The sequence below is a fragment of the Aquarana catesbeiana genome, linkage group LG02 (assembly GCF_042186555.1).
Source record: "Aquarana catesbeiana isolate 2022-GZ linkage group LG02, ASM4218655v1, whole genome shotgun sequence".
Classification (NCBI taxonomy): Eukaryota; Metazoa; Chordata; class Amphibia; order Anura; family Ranidae; genus Aquarana; species Aquarana catesbeiana.
Window position 1 is genome coordinate 741,928,029 of NC_133325.1, and position 22,852 is coordinate 741,950,880.

General features: G+C 41.7%; 1 protein-coding gene across 4 annotated transcripts in view; it reads right to left on the minus strand.

Annotated features, from left to right (window-relative positions):
• APP (amyloid beta precursor protein) overlaps positions 1-22,852 on the minus strand; it is a 356,861-nt gene that overhangs the window by 86,695 nt on the left and 247,314 nt on the right. For 2 of the 4 annotated variants that reach the window (XM_073617084.1, XM_073617083.1), the window contains exons 6-7: positions 7,810-8,009; positions 690-857 (exon numbers count right to left, since the gene is read on the minus strand). In XM_073617084.1, coding sequence (XP_073473185.1) covers positions 690-857; positions 7,810-8,009 — 368 coding nt within the window. The remainder of the gene's footprint in view (positions 1-689; positions 858-7,809; positions 8,010-22,852) is intronic. The other 2 variants (XM_073617086.1, XM_073617085.1) reach the window with 1 other exon arrangement.

Sequence of the window (22,852 nt, forward strand, 5' to 3'; positions counted from 1 at the left end):
GAATAGAGAGAAGGGTTAAAAACCATTTCAAGATTTAATTGCTGCCCTTATAGCCAATTGAGAGATTTCTCCTCACTCAGACATAACCGTACATGAAGGGAAATTTCTCCCCCTCATTGTGGGCACAGGTAGCAAGAAAAAAAGTTTTTTAGCTTTCAAATAGAGAGGAGAAAATGTAGAACTTTTATCAGGGTTTTACAGTTGTCTGTAGTACCATATGGGAGATTTCTTCTCACTTCCTTTCCAGGTGATGGGTTTCAGACATGAAGGGAAATCTGAACAAGATACAGACAGCATTATAAACCTGCCTATGAATATACACCTGACTACAGTTAAGATGTTGCCAACGATCAGTTAAATTGACTGCACTAGGTACATAATGCCACATCTTGAATTTTAAGTGTCGTGATGCTGGCTGGACATCCATTGATAAATAAATCAAAGTGAGATCTGCACTTGATAGCCCTTGAATGACTCTGCATTGTCTTTGTAAATTCCCCCACGGGATACAGACTGGCTGTTTACCGTGCTTCCACATAAAGCAATTAATGAGACACAGGTGACAGAGGAGGTTAACACCGGGAACTGGTGAGGTTAGTTATAAGGCAGGTCGGTTTCCAGGAAGTGACTTGTTATTGGGAGCAGAGGCTGTGGCAACAGGCTGCCACAGGTCAAGGAGGACCACTTACTGATGTTGCCACAGACTGCCAGGCAGTATTCCTCGGAATCAAAGTTGTTGCGGTTGCCGCCACAGCCTCCATATATGAACGGTACGCATTTCCTCTCCGTGACATCATAGTACCATCGGGTGATCATTGCTCGGCAAGGGCCAGTCTCGGCTTGCTCAGAACACACCTCTATTTGCAAAATGCGGAGGAACCCAATTTAGTTTGAGAGCAGCATGGCATACAAACACAACTAAAACAATTTTCAGGTCAGGTTTACCGAAAACTGATATCTGAAATAGTGTGGATGTTGAAACATCCATTGATTTCTTCTAGCTGTTGAGGACTTCAGGAGATAGAATACATTTTTCTGGTGCTTCCAGCTATGCCCCTTTTCACACTGGAGGCCCACTCCTCTTACGACATTTAAACAAAGCAGGTAAAACAAAATCCAGTGGGAAAAGGCCAAGCCTAAGGCATATTTGTTGGGTAAGGCAGATAAATTCTGGTGTACAGATCTTGCCAGTGGGGTCCCTGATAGATAAAACTGTGTGAAGTTTAAACTGGTTGGCATCTATCAAAAAGGAAAAGGCCAATTTTGGGTGAACCATGCCTTTAAGGAAGAATTAATTGAATGGTTGTAATTTCCTATGACACCCAGAGCTGGGATGAATCTAAGCACACTGTGGTGCATATCAAAATAGTTCTCAGCTTTCAAGATGCATGCACAGCTGCACTACGGCACTGCCAATTAATGCCATATTTCCAACCCGCAAAGACAATTTGCTTTATAGGGAGAAAATGGCATTAGATTATTACAATTCACTAGAAAGAGACATTTACATTTGCAATTATCAAAACAAACTGCTTGCTATAAACTCCTTTCAAGCACTCCACATAGTCTGAACAAAACAACAGTTGTGCATGATACTTCTCATGTGTAAGAGCTCCCTGTAAATACACCGCCTAACCGCCAAGATTAAATCCTCTTTTGTCTAGTGATTTGCCCAATCTGACTATTGGATGGCTGGACTAACCAGCAGCCAGATACTTCCTGGCAGTCTAGAAAAGTCCCTGGAATCTCCAATCTATTTTGGGACTCAAGAGGTAATCACCATCAGTACAGTAAGATACTGCAAAAATGCTGGGAAATAACAATAGAAGGGAATTTAGACAGTTATCTAGCTATTCACATCAGGCAATAAAAGCCATTTAAAGTGAATCTAGACTCAGGCAGCCCTAAGCTTCAAACAGTGCAAGAAATATCAGCTGTGAATGATGCAGGACTTACAGTGGACAACCCCATGCCCCCTGAGGACACCAGAAGTGTTCCTATAAACAGAGGCAGTCCTGACAATCACTTTGGGTGCCTAGGCAGTGTTCACATATGTTAAAGTGCTCTTTTGTTTCTAATTGGGAATTATCTGCCAATGGAGCACTTTTTTCAGATTGCTTTAAATTGTGCCAATGAATCCCTGTTAGCCAAACTTTAGGTTTTATGTATACACCTAACTTAATAATCAGGCTAAGCATTCCTAATACCCAAAACCTGCAACATTATTTTTGAGCATACAATATCAAATATAAGTATGACGGGCCTTTGTCATAAAGGTGCATGCCTGGACAGAAACAACAACCCTATACACTAGCGCTATGGAAAAATCTGAATATCGGAAAACAGAATAGAGCAAATTATTTTAACAACTTAAACTAACCATTAAGTGACAACCTCCACACAAAGGAGCACTGGACAAGATGTACCACCTGAAATTACATTAGCCTAATGTGTATGTAGCAAGGCTAATAAAACTATATAATAATAACCAGACTATAATACAGGTCCATACATGGGTCGAATTTCGAAAAATTTTCTTTCAAAAATCAAAAATTGTGTGTTTTGTCATCGGATGGTGTCACCACTGATTTCAAAAATCGATCAACCAAGCCTTCAAGCTCACCTCATTTTGCTACAAAAAAAGAAGATTTGTGGCCGGGAACCTTCTTTTTTTTCCAGGTCACAGCTGTACCATGTGCATTTCTTTATTTCGATTATAATTTTTTTTGCATGATTCTTCCATCCATTAGAAATTTGTTCATTTTTCAAAACTTTTCAACATGCCTGATCACTCAAATTCGATGGCCACATGAAAATCGGCAGTTGCTGCGGCCCACTAATGATGCAAAATATAAACGAAAATTCTTAGAAATACGATTTTCAAAAGAAAATTCTTTCAGAATTTGACCCATGTATGGCCAGCTTAACTCTCCATATTTCACCTACAACTTCATTTCTATGTTTGGGTGAAGTCAGCTAAGAAAGAAATGAAAATTAATGTGATTAAGAGCAAAACAACCTTCTGTGCAATTCTTTTTAATAGAAAATGAGATATACAGTTGTGCTCATAAGTTTGCATACCCTGGCAGAATTTATGATTTCTTGTCCATTTTTAAAAGAATATGAATAACACAAAAATACTTTTCTTTCACTCATGGTTAGTGTTTAACTAAAGTCATTTATTATCAATCGACTGTGTTTACTCTTTTTAAATCATAATCACAACAGAAACTACCCAAATGACCCTGATCAAAAGTTTACATACCCTGGTGATTTTGGCCGAATAACATACTACTGACTGGAATGGTACCAGCTGATTGGAGAAAAGCCAATGTAGCACCAATATTTATAAAGGGCCCAAAATACATCCCTTGGAATTACAGACCAGTTAGCCTAACATCAATAGTATGTAAACTCTTGGAGGGGATGATAAGGGACTGTATACAAGATTTTAGTAATAAGAACGGTATCATTAGCAGTAATCAGCATGGATTCATGAAGAATCGTTCTTGCCAAACCAACCTATTAACCTTCTATGAGGAGGTGAGTTGCCATCTAGATAAAGGAAGGCCCGTAGACGTGGTGTATCTGGATTTTGCAAAAGCATTTGACACAGTTCCCCATAAACGTTTACTGTACAAAATAAGGTCCGTTGGCATGGACCATAGGGTGAGTACATGGATTGAAAACTGGCTACAAGGGTGAGTTCAGAGGGTGGTGATAAATGGGAAGTACTCAGAATGGTCAGGGGTGGGTAGTGGGGTTCCCCAGGGTTCTGTGCTGGGACCAATCCTATTTAATTTGTTCATAAACGACCTGGAGGATGGGATAAACAGTTCAATCCCTGTATTTGCAGACGATACTAAACTAAGCAGGGCAATAACTTCTTCGCAGGATGTGGAAACCTTGCAAAAAGACTTGAACAAATTAATGGGGTGGGCGACTACATGGCAAATGAGGTTCAATGTAGAAAAATGTAAAATAATGCATTTGGGTGGCAAAAATATGAATGCAATCTATACACTGGGGGAGAACCTCTGGGGGAATCTAGGATGGAAAAGGACCTAGGGGTCCTAGTAGATGATAGGCTCAGCAATGGCATGCAATGCCAAGCTGCTGCTAACAAAGCAAACAGAATATTGGCATGCATTAAAAGGGGGATCAACTCCAGAGATAAAATGATAATTCTCCCACTCTACAAGACTCTGGTCCGGCCGCACCTGGAGTATGCTGTCCAGTTCCGGGCACCAGTCCTCAGGAGAGATGTACTGGAAATGGAGCGAGTACAAAGAAGGGCAACAAAGCTAATAAAGGGTCTGGAGGATCTTAGTTATGAGGAAAGGTTGCGAGCACTGAACTTATTCTCTCTGGAGAAGAGACGCTTGAGAGGGGATATGATTTCAATTTACAAATACTGTACTGGTGACCCCACAATAGGGATAAAACTTTTTCGCAGAAGAGAATTTAATAAGACTCGTGGCCACTCATTACAATTAGAAGAAAAGAGGTTTAACCTTAAACTACGTAGAGGGTTCTTTACTGTAAGGGCGGCAAGGATGTGGAATTCCCTTCCACAGGCGGTGGTCTCAGCGGGGAGCATTGATAGCTTCAAGAAACTATTAGATAATCACCTGAATGACCGCAACATACAGGGATATACGATATAATACTGACACATAATCACACACATAGGTTGGACTTGATGGACTTGTGTCTTTTTTCAACCTCACCTACTATGTAACTATGTAACTATATAACATGCACACAAGTTGACACAAAGGGGTTTGGATGGCTATTAATCATCCTCACCTGTGATCTGTTTGCTTGTAATTAGTGTGTGTGTATAAAAGGTCAATGAGTTTCTGAATTCCTGACAGACCCTTGCATCTTTTATCCAGTGCTGCACTGACGTTTCTGGATTCTGAGTCATGGGGAAAGCAAAAGAATTGTCAAAGGATCTGCGGGAAAAGGTAATTGAACTATATAAAACAGGAAAGGGATATAAAAAGATATCCAAGGAATTGAGAATGCCAATCAGTAGTGTTCAAACTCTAATCAAGAAGTGGAAAATGAGCGGTTCTGTTGAAACCAAACCACGGTCAGGTAGACCAACTAAAATTTCAGCCACAACTGCCAGGAAATTTGTTCGGGATGCATAGAAAAAACCACAAATAACTTCAGGTGAAATACAGGACTCTCTGAAAACCTGTGGTGTGGCTGTTTCAAGATGCACAGTAGGGAGGCACTTGAAGAAAGATGGGCTGCATGGTCGAGTCGCCAGAAGAAAGCCATTACTACACAAATGCCACAAAGTATCCCGCTTACAATACGCCAAACAGTACAGAGACAAGCCTCAAACATTCTGGCACAAAGTCATTTGGAGTGATAAGACCAAAATTGAGCTTTTTGGCCACAACCAAAAACGCTTCATTTGGAGAGGAGTCAACAAGGCCTATGATGAAAGGTACACCATTCCTACTGTGAAACATGGAGGTGGATACCTGATGTTTTGGGAATGTTTGAGCTACAAAAGGCACAGTAAATTTGGTCAAAATTGATGGCAAGATGAATGCAGTATGTTATCAAAAAATACTGGAGGAAAATTTGCATTCATCATCCAGGAAGCTGCGTATGGGACGTACTTGGACATTCCAACATGACAATGATCCAAAACACAAGGCCAAGTCGAGCTGTCATTGGCTACAGCAGAATAAAGTGAAAGTTCTGGAGTGGCCATCACACTCTCCTGAGAAGATAAAGAGCCTCATCCACAAATACCACAAAAGACTTCAGGCTGTCACTGATGTTAAAGGGGGCAATACACGGTATTAAGAACTGGGGTATGTAAACTTTTGATCAGGGTCATTTGGGTAGTTTCTGTTGTGATTATGATTTAAAAAGAGTAAACACAGTTGACTGATAATAAATTACTTCAGCCAAACACTAACCATAGTTTAAAGAAAAGTTTTTGTGTTATTCATATTCTCTGAAAAATGGCCAAGAAATCATAAATTCTGCCAGAGTAGGTAAACTTATGAGCACTATATATATTATATACACACACATATACACAGTGAGGGAAAAAGTATTTGATCCCCTGCTAATTTTGTATGTTTGTCCACTTTATTATAACAGTGAGAGACAGAATAACAACAAAAATATCCAGAAAAACGCATTTCAAAAAAGTTATAAATTGATTTGCATTTAAATGAGTAAAATAAGTATTTGATACCCTATCAATCAGCAAGATTTCTGGCTCCCAGGTGTCTTCTACACAGGTAACAAGCTGAGATTAGGAGCACACTCTCAAAGGGAGTGCTCCTAATCTCAGCTTGTTACCTGTATAAAAAAAGACACCTGTCCACAGAAGCAATCATACAGATTCCAATCTCTCCACAATGGCCAAGACTAAAGAGCTGTCTGAGGATGTGAGGGACAAGATTGTAGACTTACACAAGGCTGAAATGGGCTACAAGCAGCTTGGTGAAAGGGTGACAACAGTTGGTGCGATTTTTCGCAAATAGAAGAAACACAAAATAACTGTCAATCTCCCTCGGTCTGGGGCTCCATGCCAGATCTCACCTTGTGGAGTTTCAATGAACATGAGAATAGTAAGGAATCAGCCCAGAACTACACGGGGGAATCTTATCAATGATCTCAAGGCAGCTAGGACCATAGTCACCAAGAAAACAATTGTTAACACACTACGCCATGAAGGACTGAAATCCTGCAGCACCCACAAGGTCTCTCTGCGCAAGAAAGCACATGTACATGCTTGTCTGAAGTTTGCTAATGAACATTTAAATGATTCAGAGGAGAACTAGGTGAAAGTGTTGTGGTCAGGTGAGACCAAAATTGAGCTCTTTGGTATCAACTCAACTCGCCCGTCAAACATGGATGTGGAAACAATATGCTTTGGGGGGGGTTTTCTGCTAAGGGGACAGGAAAATGTCACTGCATCAAAGGGAAGATGGATGGGGCCCATGTACCAACAAATCTTGGGTGAGAACCTCCTTCCCTCAACCAGGGCATTGAAAATGGGTCGTGGATGGATATTCCAGCATGACAATGACCCAAAACACACAGCCAAGGCAACAAAGGTGTGACTCAAAAAGAAGCACATTTCAGGTTCTGGAAAATATGAGGAGGGAGCTGAAGGTTCGAGTTAACAAATGTCAGCCTTGAAACCTTAATGACTTAGAGAGGATCAAAGCAAATCAATTGATAACTTTTTTGAAATGTGCTTTTCTGGATTTTTTTTTTGTGGTTATTCTGTCTCTTCTGTTAAAATAAATCTGCCAATAAAATTATAGGCTTAACATGTCTTTGTCAGTGGGCAAACATATAAAATCAGCAGGGGATCAAATACTTTTTCCCTCACTGTGTATATGACTATTAAGGAAAAATACCACTTGTTAAACATTTAATGCTAAGTGGTGTTTTCCAAGGTAAGGCAACTACTGCACCATGGTGCTTGTAAAGAAGAGGAGAGTTGATGTAAAGGGTCCATGTGGTCTCCCATCAATCACTGCTATTAAGACACTTACACCAAAGCAAATGTGTAAGTCACATCCCCACTCATAGATTTCCCAGTGGAGTGGAGAAAACATAGGGAAGAACTCTAACTCCAGTGTTCTACTTGAATTAGAACATCTTAGCAACAGCAAGGAGGGAAAGTGAATGGGATCTTCACCACCCTTGAAACTTACAGTACTTTAAATTATAAGACTATACCATTAATACAGACTGCTTAGGATGGCTGGTAAAATGATGTGCAGAATTATATAAACAAATAGATTCTATAATTACCTCTTACAACTTCTTCCACTGATTCTGTAGTGGTGGTAGTGGTTGTGGCAATGCTTGTGGTCCTCTCTGTAGCTTCTTCAAATATTTCCTCAGGCTCCTCCAAATCCTCACCATCATCTTCATCGTCGTCAACCTCTTCCTCCTCCACTTCCACTACATCCTCTTCCTCCTCTTGACGAGCTTGTGCATTCTTGTCATCGCTGCAATACAGTCAACATTTTGTCAGTGTACAGAGAAATGAACTCCTGGATATACAAACGAGCATGTAAAAATAAGGAAAACGCTGGTAAATATATTCAGGGTCTTACTTTTTAATAAATGATTAAAAGGTAATATAGCAAAGCATACAGGACATAAGAAATGGCCACAGTCCAGTGATATTTAAATTTTCTTAAAGTCTAACTCTACTGCTGTTGAGAAAAGAAAAATAATTCCTGTGTGACCGGAGTACATTGCAAGAACCTTAAAACATTTTGTTAGAGATTCCTACTTTTTTTTGTTCTGAAGTGTAAAAAGTCAGAATACTTACCTTTCCTGCCTCCTGTGCCACCAAATTATATCTGATGTTGAGAAATCTTGTGTGGAATTCCGAACTGAAACCAACACAGGAGTGTCCATCTCCTAAGACCCATTCAGCTCTCACTGGTTCCACTCTCTGTCCTCATCCTATTACAACATTCAATAGTGACATGAATATCAGCAAGCAGAACCAGCAAGAGCTGCAGGGGACCCAGGAGATCGACAATCCCACAAATGGTCTACCTTTCTACTACTGTAGTACCAAAGTGGAGTTTGGCACATGGACAGGTGTAAAAGTTAAGTATACACTGACTTCATATTTAAATATATTTAATTCAACAGAGTTGCTTTAAATCCTCTCAACATGTAATATTTCATAAAGCCTCTGCTCCACCAAGCATATTCTGCATTTGCAATATATAACCAACTTTTGGATGCAGCGCGTCCTACTCACAAGTATAGGTTTTTTATTGAAGTCTGAACTCCATTGGTAGGATCACCCCTTCCATCCTGTTTCTCTGACACAGAACAGAAAATCGGGAGGACAGGTGTAATTGAAACAAGAAGACAGAAGCATCCTTAACAATCAGAGGTTCCCCACTAAAAAAGTGTTTTTGTTACTCTCTATCTCCACTGGAGAGAATTCCTGTCATTTCCAGTCCCTTGGATAGGAAGTGAATGGAAATTGCCTCACTGGAGGCACAGAAAAGTCTTAAAGTGGTTGTAAACCTCAGACATGAAATAAGAACAAAGCATAGCCCTCTATGGTGTGTACATGTCTCAATCCAGAGCACTAAGTGTAATTTATGTCTGCTGCCCAGTTTCTCTTATATCTAAACCAAAAATACTCAAAAAGAAATGGCTATTGGCTCAACCCCATACTTTTTCACCCATGTGAATACAATTTAGAACTACTTCCTTATATTGCTTGTAAACTCTATTATTATATCCCAAAGGGGGAGAGATGAGAGAGGGGGAGGGGCTATGGATATTAAGCATGACTACTTTTATTTAAACGTTTAAAACGTTGGATCTTTATTACAAAATTATAAAATTGTACATAAAAACTTCATAAATCGCAAACCATATTTAAAAAGAACAACATATACTATCCAGCCTGCTCCTATTTGTGGATTCCTTATGTCTCAATACAACTCTAAAACTATATAGAGCGGTGTCATAACTTGGCTTTCATACAAGCGCCTTTCAAATAAACATTATTATAGTTGTAGTGTGTGGTCACCCAATTGGCATGCATATGCTAAGAGAAAGTCCATCAAGCTAGACAACTGTATAAACATGAGTCATTGCACTATATTGAGAAGATAGACTTGTTATAAATCCATTTGATGTATGGGATCCTTATCACACATATCATTTCCCTTGAAATTAATTTTGCAATATTGCATTGAATCTTGCCATAGATTTATCTGTACATATATCAAAATTCGGAAACCATGTTGTAAATCTGAAAAGTGGTGAATCCATCAGAAGGAGATAAACTACAAAGTCCAGCTTGTAACTATAATCCCATAAACCAGCAGGCCGGGCTATAAAGCAAAAAGCTGTGGGACTCATTAACTGTGGTCAAGTGGAGGTGAACTAAAAGGTCCAGCTTGTAAATGCAGAAAGTGTCCCCACAGAGATATATTGCACTCCACCTCCCTCACACAGATGTATATGAATCGCAGTCCTTAATCATACATGTATAGTACTCCTGGTCCAGAGGTCGTCAGATATACCGGAAAGTTCCACTCTCACTAAGATAGTAACCCTTCCTCGCAGGAGTATCCATTCAGCAAACCGCAGAGGGAATATTAGGACATAATTTCCATAGTATGGAAACCCTCAGAGTGTAGCATGTAGCATATTAGCATGTAGCCTGTTTGCATCATAAAGCAAATTCTGCAGAGATTGTCCCTACGCGTCCTCCAGTTAGCCAACAGGACTGCAGATTGTACAGATCAAGGTCATGCATGTCCTATGTTGAAACACATTTGTCTAGATGAGTCTTTAAAGAAGCACATATGTCTCTTCACATGCATAGAAAATACAAAAATGACAAGCCTCAATATCCATCCAGTTGCATAAGTAACAGAGCATTGCAAATTGTCTAGACTCCTGTCAAGCATTCCCCATCCATATTGAAAAAATCTTTAAAAAAAGTACATGGTACTTATCAGCTGTACGCTGAACCCTCCTCATTGGGCGAGACCACAGCTGGCAGGAGCCATATATGCAGATAGCTGGATTGTAGAGGAGAGCCTGACTGGTTTCGCTGGGTGTCCCGAATGCTACCTGCAGGCTGCTCCGCTATCTGCATGAATCACTTCTGACAAGTTTTCTTGACACCAAAAAAAAAAAAAAAAGGTGACAGAGGAGGAAGCTCCAGCCGACTGACAGCCTCAGCTCTGTTCCTGTGTGCTGTGTGAAGGAGCGTGTCCCTTCCCACCATTCAGCTCTCTGAGCTCTCCTCACTGAACTCTGCAGAGTGTAACTTCAGTTCTCTGCCCCCTTTTTTTCTGACAACTCAGAAGCTTTTATAAATTCTGGAATTTGATCAGATATAGAGAAAAGAGGACAGGAGATAGACAGGTACAACTTATGTAGCTTATGTAGGAGGATTTGTTTAATCTCCATTCAGAGGCCAGTCACTTCACTGGGTATATGTAAAGCTTCACAACCACTTTAAGAGACACAAGATGGACTTTTCCTATTCTGATGCAGTGCTATTAGCATGATGATGTATATCAGGGTTTGCTAGGTATTCCCTGAGCAATGAGGATTTTCTGCCTCTCAGATAACTTCCCACTCATACCATTGAGGTTTTTAGCTATCTGTAAGGGGGTAATTCTTCCCACTTGACCATTACACTAATGTACCACGAGTTGTAGATTTTTAGCAGAGGTTCCCTGAGACCAAAAGGTTATTTCAAGGGTTCTTCTGCATTGATTTATATCATTATGTAGTGAAGGGGGTGGAAAAATGGTTATTCGACAGCTGGATAGTGCATTAATTAAGAAACACTGGGTAATAGACAATGGCACCTTTTGGTTCTAATTTGAAAAGCTAGCTATTATTTTAATGGAGGAACCTTTGGGGTTTGTATAACATAAAAACAAGCAGGTTTGCCATACCACATACCCTACAGAGAATTATTCTTTTTTGGCAACAACTGTTATATAAAAATGCAAGTTTAAAGTATGCACCTATGAGAGGGGATGGAAAGTTCTGTGGGCACCAACTGTCTAGAGGTAGTATAACAATGATAAGCAAGGACAACATAACCCAACTGACAGATCCTTTCCCCGAACAGGCTCAACCAAAGGTTATTGGAAAAGACCTACAAACATATGAACATTCCCTGTCCCAACCACAAATGGATGAATGTTTTTATATTTCTGTAGGTACCATTTTTTATTTGTTAAGACATACCATTTACAGCAGGGTCCAGAGAACAAAGTGTTAAAGAAAAGTTAAGCAATTTAGCTGAAAGCTGCCCGCTAACAGCAGCTTAAGAATTTGAATATTCAAGTCTAGTGAAGCCCAGAAGCCCCAGCATCTCTTGGGAAACTGCAAAAAAAAAAAAAAACTTGTGCAATAATCCCACCATTCCACACCAAGGATAATGGAAACATAATTTTTTAAAGGTGTTAAAAGAAATCAAGTAATCAATTATTTTTGAGAGCTTTTTTTCCTTCCCTCTTGGTCAGGATTCATTAAAGAGCTGTAACTAAGTGCAACACTTGTTCCCAGCGGGACTCTGAAATAATAACCCAAGCAGCCTCCAGGGTCACTTTTCATATCTTTGATGTCTTAAACTCCAGTCTTTTACCTGACAAAGTTGAGCAAGCCATTTAAATGCTTAATCCTCACATTTTTCCTACGTCTAAAAGCTTAAGCTTTTAGTGTAGCAAATAGTTTTATGAGCCGAATACAAAGTGGGCAAAGTATACCAGGAATATCTGCAGTTCTCTCACACAACAGGATAGGGGAAACACAGGCTATTACACACAGTTATGTTTTGTGAGGACCTGTCATAATTCACACCTCACAATAATCAATAAAACACAGGTCATACAAAACTCATGGTCACAAAGTGTTGAAAACAATACTTACCTTGAATAATATTCACATCCATGTGCCTTTACAACGGTGTCAATTTCTTATATTTGCTAATCAGAGTTCCCCAGTTTTTGGCGTGCTGGGGCTCTGTTATATGCAAACAGCGACAACCTCCTGTGGTCCTTGGCACCTACCCATCCACTCATGTGCCGCTTTATTGGTGAGTTACTGAAATGGGTGGCCTTCCGAGCCAATAGGTGTGGGAGTTGTGATCGGTAGGTCAGAGCAAGCCACCAAAGGTGGTGGTTGCTACTTGTATAGCAGAGTGACTATCATGTACCTGGGTGGTTTTGAACCTGAATCCTTCTGGCTTTTGTCCTGTACCTCTGTTCACTCTGCCACAGGAAGATCTGAGTCTTTGCAGCATATACTCTGCTTAGTGCTTCTGCCCCTTGGACTCTTTAGCTCCACCTGTCTTCCAGCTACAGTCAATCTGCAATCAGCTCAGCCTATAAATAGCAGGACTTCCTGTGCTCTGCGCCCGTTTGTGTGGATTTGTTCCCTGGGTGTCGGCCTTCCTGTGTGAACTGCTGAACTACCGGTTTTGGACTTCTGCCTGATTTCTTGACTTACACATCTACCTGATGATTCTGCATTTCTCTGCCAGACTGTGTATGACTGGCCTTGACTATTCTTCCAGATCCTGATTTTGTGCCTTTCTGCTAGATCTTTTGCTGACCTGGCCCACTTAATCCTCAACCCTCAGCCTAAGCTCCACTTCGGAATCTACTTTACAACAGGTACCTTACAGTGACCCCAGAAAACTGTGCATCTCTAATAATTAAGCTGTACATGCCAGTTATTCATCATCAGTGGGGCTCTAAACACGTATATGTGTTGGGATAAAAGTTCTGCTCGCCTGCCAGAATCAGACAGTCGTGCCTGAGGTTCCAGCTAAGGTAGCCTAGATCACATTGTTTCTGGATACCAATCATAGGAGACTGCAGGATCTGTTTTTAGCCCTGGTTCACACTGTCGTGACTTGTCATGGAACGACAAGTTGCGCCCCATTAGCAGCAATGAACCATTCTAATAGGAGCGTTTTGAGTCGCAATGACTTAGAAAAAGGTCCCTGCACCACTTTTGGTCTGACTTTAATATGACTTGCTTTGACGTCTGTTAAAGAAGTTGTACGCAAGAAGCGTTGAAGTCGCGCCGGCATGTTGGATTCAAAGACATGGCAATGTGAACCGTGCCTTAGCCAGACAGACCCTGTCTGGTTGACTTGCATATGTGCCTCTGCCCACACAGCAGCATCATTCATTCACGTGAATCTTTATACCACAGTAGAGGGACTTCTTCCAGCCTCGTAATTGAAGGTCGTTACCATGGAACAGACCCGTGGCTGGTGGAATAGTTTGCAGGAGCCAGAGCACTGCACCTACAATGCAATGCTTTACAGGCTCAAATGCAAAAAATACAGGCACAGCTTTTATTAATCAATATGGGTGCATTTACCAGTGAAACAACAGCCTAAACCCCCCCCCCCCCCAAAAACCCAAAAATGGTTTGAGTTGATCTTTAAACTCTAGAAGATATATTTATTCAGAATAGCATGCACATAAGAATGATCTACTTCATCTGAAATAAGAAAGCATTTGAATTGTTTCTTTGCTTTCGTGAGCCCTTGAGAAATGACTATAGGATCCAACGCCAATCCCACATGGGCTCATCTTTCATTCTCCTTTGAAAAGAATAACAAATGATTTAAAACCAGAAATAAACTATTAAACAGAAAGAGAATGCATTACTTATTGAGTGTGTCTTTGTTTCCCCAGCCTGGCAATGTCTATCGGACGCATTAATCTCTGAAAGAAGTTTGCTCTTTTGCATTTCAATGTTTTCCAGAGTCTATATCTTCAATTAAGATGTACAAAGCGCTCTGCTTATGAATGAAACACACAATTCTCATCTCCAGTGTTATTTAGCTCTATTAAAAAAGAAGAGAGTCAAAAACAATCTGCACCCACTTATAAATGATTAGTTTATACTTGACTGGAGAACAAGTTGGCTGTGATAATAAACGAATGACGTAACAATACAAAACTGAGCATTTCCAAATCCACACTGTCACCACAAGGGAGCACAAAGGTACCCTACATGGGTATCAAGAACCGTCTACTATGGCTCATGGATGAATTTGGCCAATTTAATTGATCCAATAAGATCAGGGAACAACTGGAGGAATGGTTCTTCAGACTAAATGAAGTCTTCAATCATCTGATTAGGACAGTGGCGTTGTCTACCAATACTGTCAACTTTTTTGGCTACTTTCCCTGGTTCCCATCTCAAGAAAACAGGATGGCAAAATGGTATGGATCGCTCATTGATTTGTTATTTAGGCCTCATGCACATTGCAGCTCAAAAAAGCTGTTACTTTAGGCATTTGAGCTTTTTTTTTTCTCTGCCTGTCAACTACCCTCCACATTAGCCTATGTGTGCATGCACACTATAGGCGTTTTTAAGAGTTTAGTGGCATGGGCGTTTATAGGCAGAAAAAAAGCACCATCACTTGTGAGGAGCTTTTGAGCATAAAGAAAACCTGAAAAGGGCATTCAACTTGCATTTCCGCATTAAAAACTTTTAATGGCCAATATAATGCATTAACATGAGGGAAAGTACATGCAAAAGTGAGTTTTTTTAGAGCGTTTTTGATGCTGCAAACTCCAAAAAAAAAGTCTTTAAAGTCTTTAAAAGGCAGAAGTTTTTTTAATCTAAATGCATTGAGATAAAAAACCTTCTGTGTATAGCACTCCCCCGCCCCCCCAATTACTTTCCTAAGCCCCATTTCTCTCCAGCGGTTGGTGTCTAAGCCATCTGGGACTCTCCTTCTAATTGGCTGAGACACAGCAGTGGTGCCATTGGTTCCCGCAGCTGTTAGGGCCCCGAGTCTGAATGGATACACAGAGCTGTGACTCGGCTCGGGTGCCCCCATAGAGAGCTGCTGGCTGAGGGGGCACTCGATAGGAGGGAGGGGCCGGGAGCAGCAAAGAGGGACCCGAGAAGAGGAGGATCCGGGCTGCTCTGTGCAAAACCAATAACATGTTTATTTATTTTTTTTTTTTAAAAGAGACTTTACAATCACTTTAAGCTTACAGTGTGCATGAGGTCTTATGACTGACCAAAGTTTGGTAAGGTTTGAATGCCTGATCAACATTGAAGAATAGTATATATGGTTATTTAAAGATACCTTTCAGATTATAGTACATAAAGTGGTCCTAACTAAAAGCACCAACACTTCATACACTCACATTTTATCACCTACAACTTGTCCTTAAAGTGATTTTAAAGGCTTGTTTTTTTGTTTTAAAAATATAACAAACATGTTATACTGGCCTCCTCTGTGCAGTTGGTTTTGCACAGGGCAGCCCCAGATCCTCCTCTTCTCGGGTGCCCCTTTGCTGCGACTGGCTTCTCCCTCCTAATGAGGGCCCCCAGTGTCAGCAGCTTCCTATGGGGGCACTGGAGCCGGCCAGCTCTGAGTGTCCATTCAGACACAGAGCCCTGACCTGGCCCCGCCTTCCTCTCTCCCCCGAATTGGCTGACTGACTTTGATTGATAGCTGCGGGAGCCAATGGCGGCGCTGCTGTGTCTCAGCCAAATCAGAAGGAGCATCCCGGACGGCTTAGACATTCATGGACATCGCTGGAGAGAGAGAGGGGCCTTAGGTAAGTAATTAGGGGGTGCTGGGGAGGCTGCTACACACAAAAGGTTTTTTATCCTAATGCAAAGAATGCATTAAGATAAAAAAAAACTTCTGCCTTTACAACTCTTTTAAAGAGGACATAAACCCTGATGGGTTTTACTGCCTTCCTTTTGCCCTGCAAAGCAAAAGCATAATGTGCTAGTATGCATCACATACTAGCAAATTATATGACACTTGCCTGCAAATGAAGCCTGCGCTGTCCCCCGCTGCAAGCAGCATCCATGTTTGCCCCTCTTCCTTCCGGGGCTGCAGACTCTGGCTCTGTGACTGGCCGGACCCGTGTGACGTCACTCCCACGTATCCGCCAGTCACAGCACTCGCTCGTGAAGAAGCGGCACGGGGGGCGTTTATTCACAGCGCACGCGCCGATGACAGCATCGGCGCAAAACACAGTAGATATCTCCAGAAGGGTGCACGTTTAGGAGATATTTACAGTACCTATAGGTAAGCCTTATTCTAGGCTTACCTATAGGTACAACTTCCACAGAGAGGTTTACAACCACTTTAATACCTCTATGCCCTTAATACCCCTCTTATTAAATATACCTAAAATAAATGAGACTAAAACCAAATTGTGGTGAAAATTGGCTATAGCATGACCATTTATTAATAACCAATGTAACATTCCTTTAAACAGAAGCATACCGACAATAACGATTACTAGCACCACGGTTGCCGATCTTTGAAGGCACCAAAAGACTAATCTTCGTTTTGCATCTGTAGAACTACCTAAAGGTACCCAGCCACAAGACACCGGCCCGGGACAATTCCAACTCTCTGCAGATAACTCCCCAATCCAACTTCCAATTTAACTGGAACTTGTCCAGAGGAAATCATACCTTAGATAGGTCCCTAGTGTGTGATATCACTGTTAATTTCGATCACCTCCAAAGATCTCAACTACCTGGCCACTACAACCTCTGAGGAGCACCACCCCAAAAAACCCTGGGAGGGAGGGAAGTTCCTTCTTCGTCCATGGTCTTCAAACTGCTTGAACTTTGTTTCCATTCCGCCTACACCCACCTTGGAGCCCCTCCTAAAATTCAATCTCAACAATCACAGTGAGTAACCTCATATATCCTGACTCCAGCTGTTGACCTTATCCCAGATGTTAATCTTATATCTCCTTGCCCCCCTGTTCACCATGTCATGTACACGCTTTTTTTTCTTTGCTTCAGGCTTATCTTACACTTTTCCAGTAGCTCAGATTTTCTTCACTGCTCTAGTTTACCTTCAGAGATAGTACCTATCATCGATCAACATACCCTGATGCGCACACTCTCCTTGATTATAGAAGGTAGATGCAGGTGGCTGGATGGGGAGGGAGCTTCTTCCCTGAACCCTATACTGCAAATAATGCACATGCTCCAACTAGATTTAGGAATTTACACATTTTACACAAAAAAAGCTATTTTATCATTTCAGAGTTCCTTTCCTCTGTAGAAGAGCAGCAGAGAAAAAGAAAGCTGACATTCCTTGCATCTTAGGTAGGGACTGGGTATGCAAAGGGGAAAGCAACAAAGGCAGAACATATAAAGTTAGATTTAATTTAATTTAGATTAGAGTATAAAAAAAGAACGTGTTTTGGGGGGTTCAAAGGATCTCCCAACATCAGGGCTCTGTACTGTTGAACAAAGTGTGTATTGGACTGATAGAACTGTAGACATCCTGCGGGGTAATTAGTAGTATTGCTCCTGATGCTGCCTAAAGCCGGCCATACATGGAGAGAATGTCTTTCCTGCAACTATGGGTTGACAGACAGTGTTGACAGGGGAATCCCTCCGGCCGAGCCATTGTATTCCCCCAGCGGAGAGGGGGCGGGGGAAGCCACTCCCCGACGGAAGAACACAGTGATTATTGCTAGCAGTTATACCAGCCGCTAGCGATAATCACAAGCAAAATCCAGCAGGCTGGTTGTACCCAAGTTGCTTGATCAATTAACTTGATACATTCAGCCTGCCCATACATGGTTTTAATCTTGGCTGGATCCCGCTGAACTAGCTAAGATTCGAACAGTCTATGGCCGATGTTCGGTCAGAATCGGCGATAGTCAGTCAGATTAGGTAACGGAAGTAATGTTTGGTCACCTGCGCATGCGTACACCCGTTGCCAGGTTGCCTAATCTGACAGAACACTGTAGTCAGAAGAAGGTAGCAGTGGACATCTAAGTACACCCAGCTACTGTATGCATTGGATCTAAGATTAATTTTAGCAATAAAGTGAACGTATATAAATAAATATAGGATATTGATGTAGTACCCTCTACTAGGTAGGAGTAAGAATTTTTGTGAGCAGGTAAATTTAAGCAGGTCTAGCTGGAAGCTAGGCCTGTTTGTTTTAAACTATGTGGGTTGGGAGTGGCTCAGAGCAGCAGCTGTGACTCACAGACAGCATCGCTCCACGGTTACCTCCCTCTTGCTTCTAGAGGATTCTAGATGAAGAGGAGGGGAAGTGGGGAACAGCAGTCTGGGGTGTCTCAGGGAGCCCTGACCAATCCCCAACTAGGATTGGCAGGGTGCAGGTCTCCTTGAAATACCCATAGTCAGCCCAGCTGGGGAGGAGTTGTCGGGTGGAAGAACGGAGGATGGAGTACTAGGCTGTTGGGGCCTTTGAGGGAGCTCCTTAATCTGAGGGGGGGGGGGGTTTGACCATGGGTCTGAGACTCGGGTGCAGGACAGATCCCTTCAAGAACGCATGGAGGATCTGAACAGGAGGCACAGAGAGGAGTTAGAGGGGATAGCAGGAGCTAGTACTGCTGGGTCTTCAGGAGGTCTTCAGGAGGAAACCACTGGTTTGCAGCCAGGAGAGATGGTGAGTGACATGGGCAGTCGGGAGGACTGGAGAGGCATACCAAAGAGGACTGAGAGGAAGCAGTCAGAGCTGGGTGTGGAGCCAGTGAGGATTGCAATATCACATGCAGTGAAGTCGGGCAGCTGCAGCCAGGAGGGCTGGCAGGGTCTGAAGAGGGCTTACTGGTAGTCCACTGTGGGACAGCTAGCTCTAAAGACTTCCTATATCTAATTCTTGCTACATTAAAGGGACCCGCGGTCCCTGTCTGCAAAAGGCAGTTGCTGAGGCCTGACTGAGTTAGGGTTGGGCCTACCCTTGTGCTAGCTGTGCCCGGAGTAAGTGATATGCTGGAGAGAGAGAGTAACAGTCTGCAAGCAAGATATGTGCTGAAGGAGACTGGAGAAAGACAAATTTATATAGTTGTCCCAACTGATTGATATACAATGAACCAATTGCTTGTTTTACTGGGCATCACATAAAGTCCTATTCCTATCCAAGTTCAAATCCCTCAATAAAAATATCAAACAATCACATGAATTGTTCATTGCCTCAAAAGTGACTGGGAAGTGAATGCCGGGCTGGGCAGGGTGACAAGTGGGCCACAACTTTCAGCAGCCCCTACGGGGGTACTGCTACATTGACATCTTGCATGGTGATTTAATGTTACATTTTAAAAGAAGCTGTACGCAAGCAGTAGGAAGGTAGCGAAAGCCATGTTGGTACACCCTCCGCACTGCTCATCGATAAACCTTCAAGCTTTCAAAATTAAACATGAAAACAGCATCACAGATGTCAACAATAACATAACAACAATATTTATGTATACTCACTTTATTGCGAAAATGATTGTTAAATAAAAGACGTAGCTGGGTGTAGTAAGATGTCCGCTGTCTTCTACTGACTGCAGGTGATCCGTCAGATTAGACAACCTGGTAGCGGGTGTAGGAATGCGCAGGTGACTGGATGTCACTTCCGTTACCTAATCTGACGAGTCGGCGATTCTGACGGAACACTGGCCTAAGCGACTATCATGTTTAACTGGCATCTGGAGTCATCATAACAATTACCCCTCAAGATACCACCAATTTTATCAGATCACTACACATTTGTTCAAAAGCCCCAAGCCCTGCCAAACAGGGGCCCATTAAACCCCCAAAAAATGATGCATTTTTATGACATTTGAATCTGAATATAATAAAATCTTGACCTAATACGTTCTGCTTTTTATCACTTTCCTCCCTACTCAAGCAAAAAACCAACCTTGAGTCATCACTCCTGGGAGCGCTGCCTAAAGAGAATAATTTCATCTATACTGCTTAAGATCTGACTAAGAATGCTTACTTCTTAAAGAGATGCGGTGCCCTAGACCTTTCTTTGACTTCCTGAATTCCTTACATCTTATTACATGGTGAACATCTGCCTCATGCACATGTCGAGGAAAAAAAAAAAATGACGCTTTTAGAAGCATTTTTCTATTTTTTTAATACCTCTGAACACAACCCTATATTAGCCAATGTGTCCATGCACATTGTGGCATTTGTATTTTAGAGCAGCATTTAGGAAGACAAAAGGAAAAAACCTGCTTTTTCAGAGAGAAGCGTACTGGCATAGTTTACGCATATGCATGCATAAACATGGTTGTATATGTGCATAATTTCAGTCTAGTGGATAGAACCAATAAATATTCTAGCCACTGGAACGAAATTATGTGCATATGCATAATGCACATGAGTGCAAGCAAATCAACATGCATAACTGTGTGCCAGGCTATGCATTTTTTACACTGGATTTTTCTGCCTCTGGCAGACAGATCTATCAAAAATAAGATTTTAAAACGCCCGGGTGCATGCAGTCTAGGGGTGCCCAGTTATAATGGGATCTTCTAGGGGCCCATTCTTAGAATCAATCTAAGGCCTCACTCACACGGCTGTAAACAAAACACAAATGTCATTTTTTACTTACGGATCTGAATGCAGCTGCATTGTTTTCAAAGGAGACATTCACACTGGTGCATAAACATGCGCTGCATTCAGATCCATAACAAAATAAAAAATACAAAAATTTGCATCCGAGAACAAAATCTATACACGTGTGCGATTCAAAAAAATCTATTTACTGATCATTTACGCTGGAACTTTAGTTCTTTGCCTAATGATCAGTAAAGCTTTTATGGGTGTGTTTGCAGCCATGTGAATAAGGCCTTAAAGCAGGGGTCTTCAAACTATGGCCCTCCAGTTGTTCAGGAACTTCAATTCCCATCATTCCTAGTCATGTCTGTGAATGTCAGAGTTTTACAATGCCTCATGGGAAGTGTAGTTCTGCAACAGCTGGAGGGCCGTAGTTTGAGGATCCCTGCCTTAAAGGATAAGTTCACCTTTGGGGTGTATTTAGGGTGGAAAGCGTAACATGTTGCCAATGCTGCAGCCGCCCCCCCCTCCCTGACAGTAGTGCGAGGAGAAGTTCCCTACACTAGCGGTCACTTTTTTAAATCAGTGCGGCCATACAGGGCTCTGCCCACACATCCGCTTTATTCATTCTAGTTCATTGATTCTTCCTGGCAGTGTATTCGCTTGCCCATACGGGATGTACAGGCAAGCTGGTGCAACGCTTTGCAGACTCCAAAAGAAGAAATAAAAATAAATGCACATTGTTTAACCTGCAAAAAAATTAGCATTTATTATTTTTTTTTCTAAAAAGTGAATTTATCCTTTAATGACTTTTTTCACCTTTACTACGTGTCATGGTACACTATGGATCCATCTTATTGAGATCACACGGTGAAGTACAGGTACAATGTTTCAAGGCTAGGAGGCAAGGATACGTCCAGGGCAACAAAACTTACAAAGGGATCCATGGTGTATAACAGATCACAAATCTGTTCCTAGCTTCATCTACTTTATACAGTTCCAGAGTTTTCATTTTTGGGTAGGTCACAAATGCCAGCAGGATCACCTGAAATCTGCTGTTGAAACCTAAACGTCCCGTTCTTATTCTGAGAGAAGGACACCATCTTCAGATGTCTCCAACACTATGTAACAAAAGCTGATTATTAGCGGTGTTAAACTCTGAGCAGATTACACTATTTCCCAGCCATTATTTCCCAGATTAAGCCCATTGTTCCTGCACATAGCTAGTTCATCACAAACAGCTACAGTTTTATACCCCAATGCCATACGGTGCTGCAGACGCAGCATTCTGGCAATTGCCTTTCTAAGCGATAAGCTGCTTCATCACTTCCTTTATTCTTCCCCTTCACCATTAGCTGGCTGGCTCTCTGCAATGCTCACAGATCTGTCTCATCCGGACTGTCTGTGTGTTTATAGCCGCTTAGCTGGTAAGAGAAAGCAATTATCTCCACACTGTCGCTACTGTGCGGCACAGAGCAAAGTACAATAAAATGAAAGAGGATGGACAAAAGATGAATAGTAAACACTGTGGCTGGGGACTATAACCTACAATCCAGGCACTGGCTGACAATATATATATATATATATATATATAGTTCCCAACTGTCCTTGTTCTTGGACACAAACCAAACTCTCTATCATTAGCCACAACTATCCTTCACAAGCGTTTAGCATTCCTGCCACGCAGCACTGGGGTCCGTGGTTTGATTGCGCAGGGCCAATCAAAGGGTCAGGGGTCCTGGATCCCGATAGGACAGCCTAGTGCAGTATGAAAACTCCTACAAGCTTTAATCAGGAACTGATAGAAATCACAAGACTGCTCTAATTGCTGATGAAAAAATGTATTAGGCAGTTTACATTTACTAAAATAATTGCATTTCCATGTTCTGTGGGAGGCCAGATATAGTGAATGCAAAGTCCTGGGTTTAGTAACACTTTGCGTTGTTAAACAAAATACCTTGTGTTGTTGAGCTGAGATGGCCACACAATGATTAAA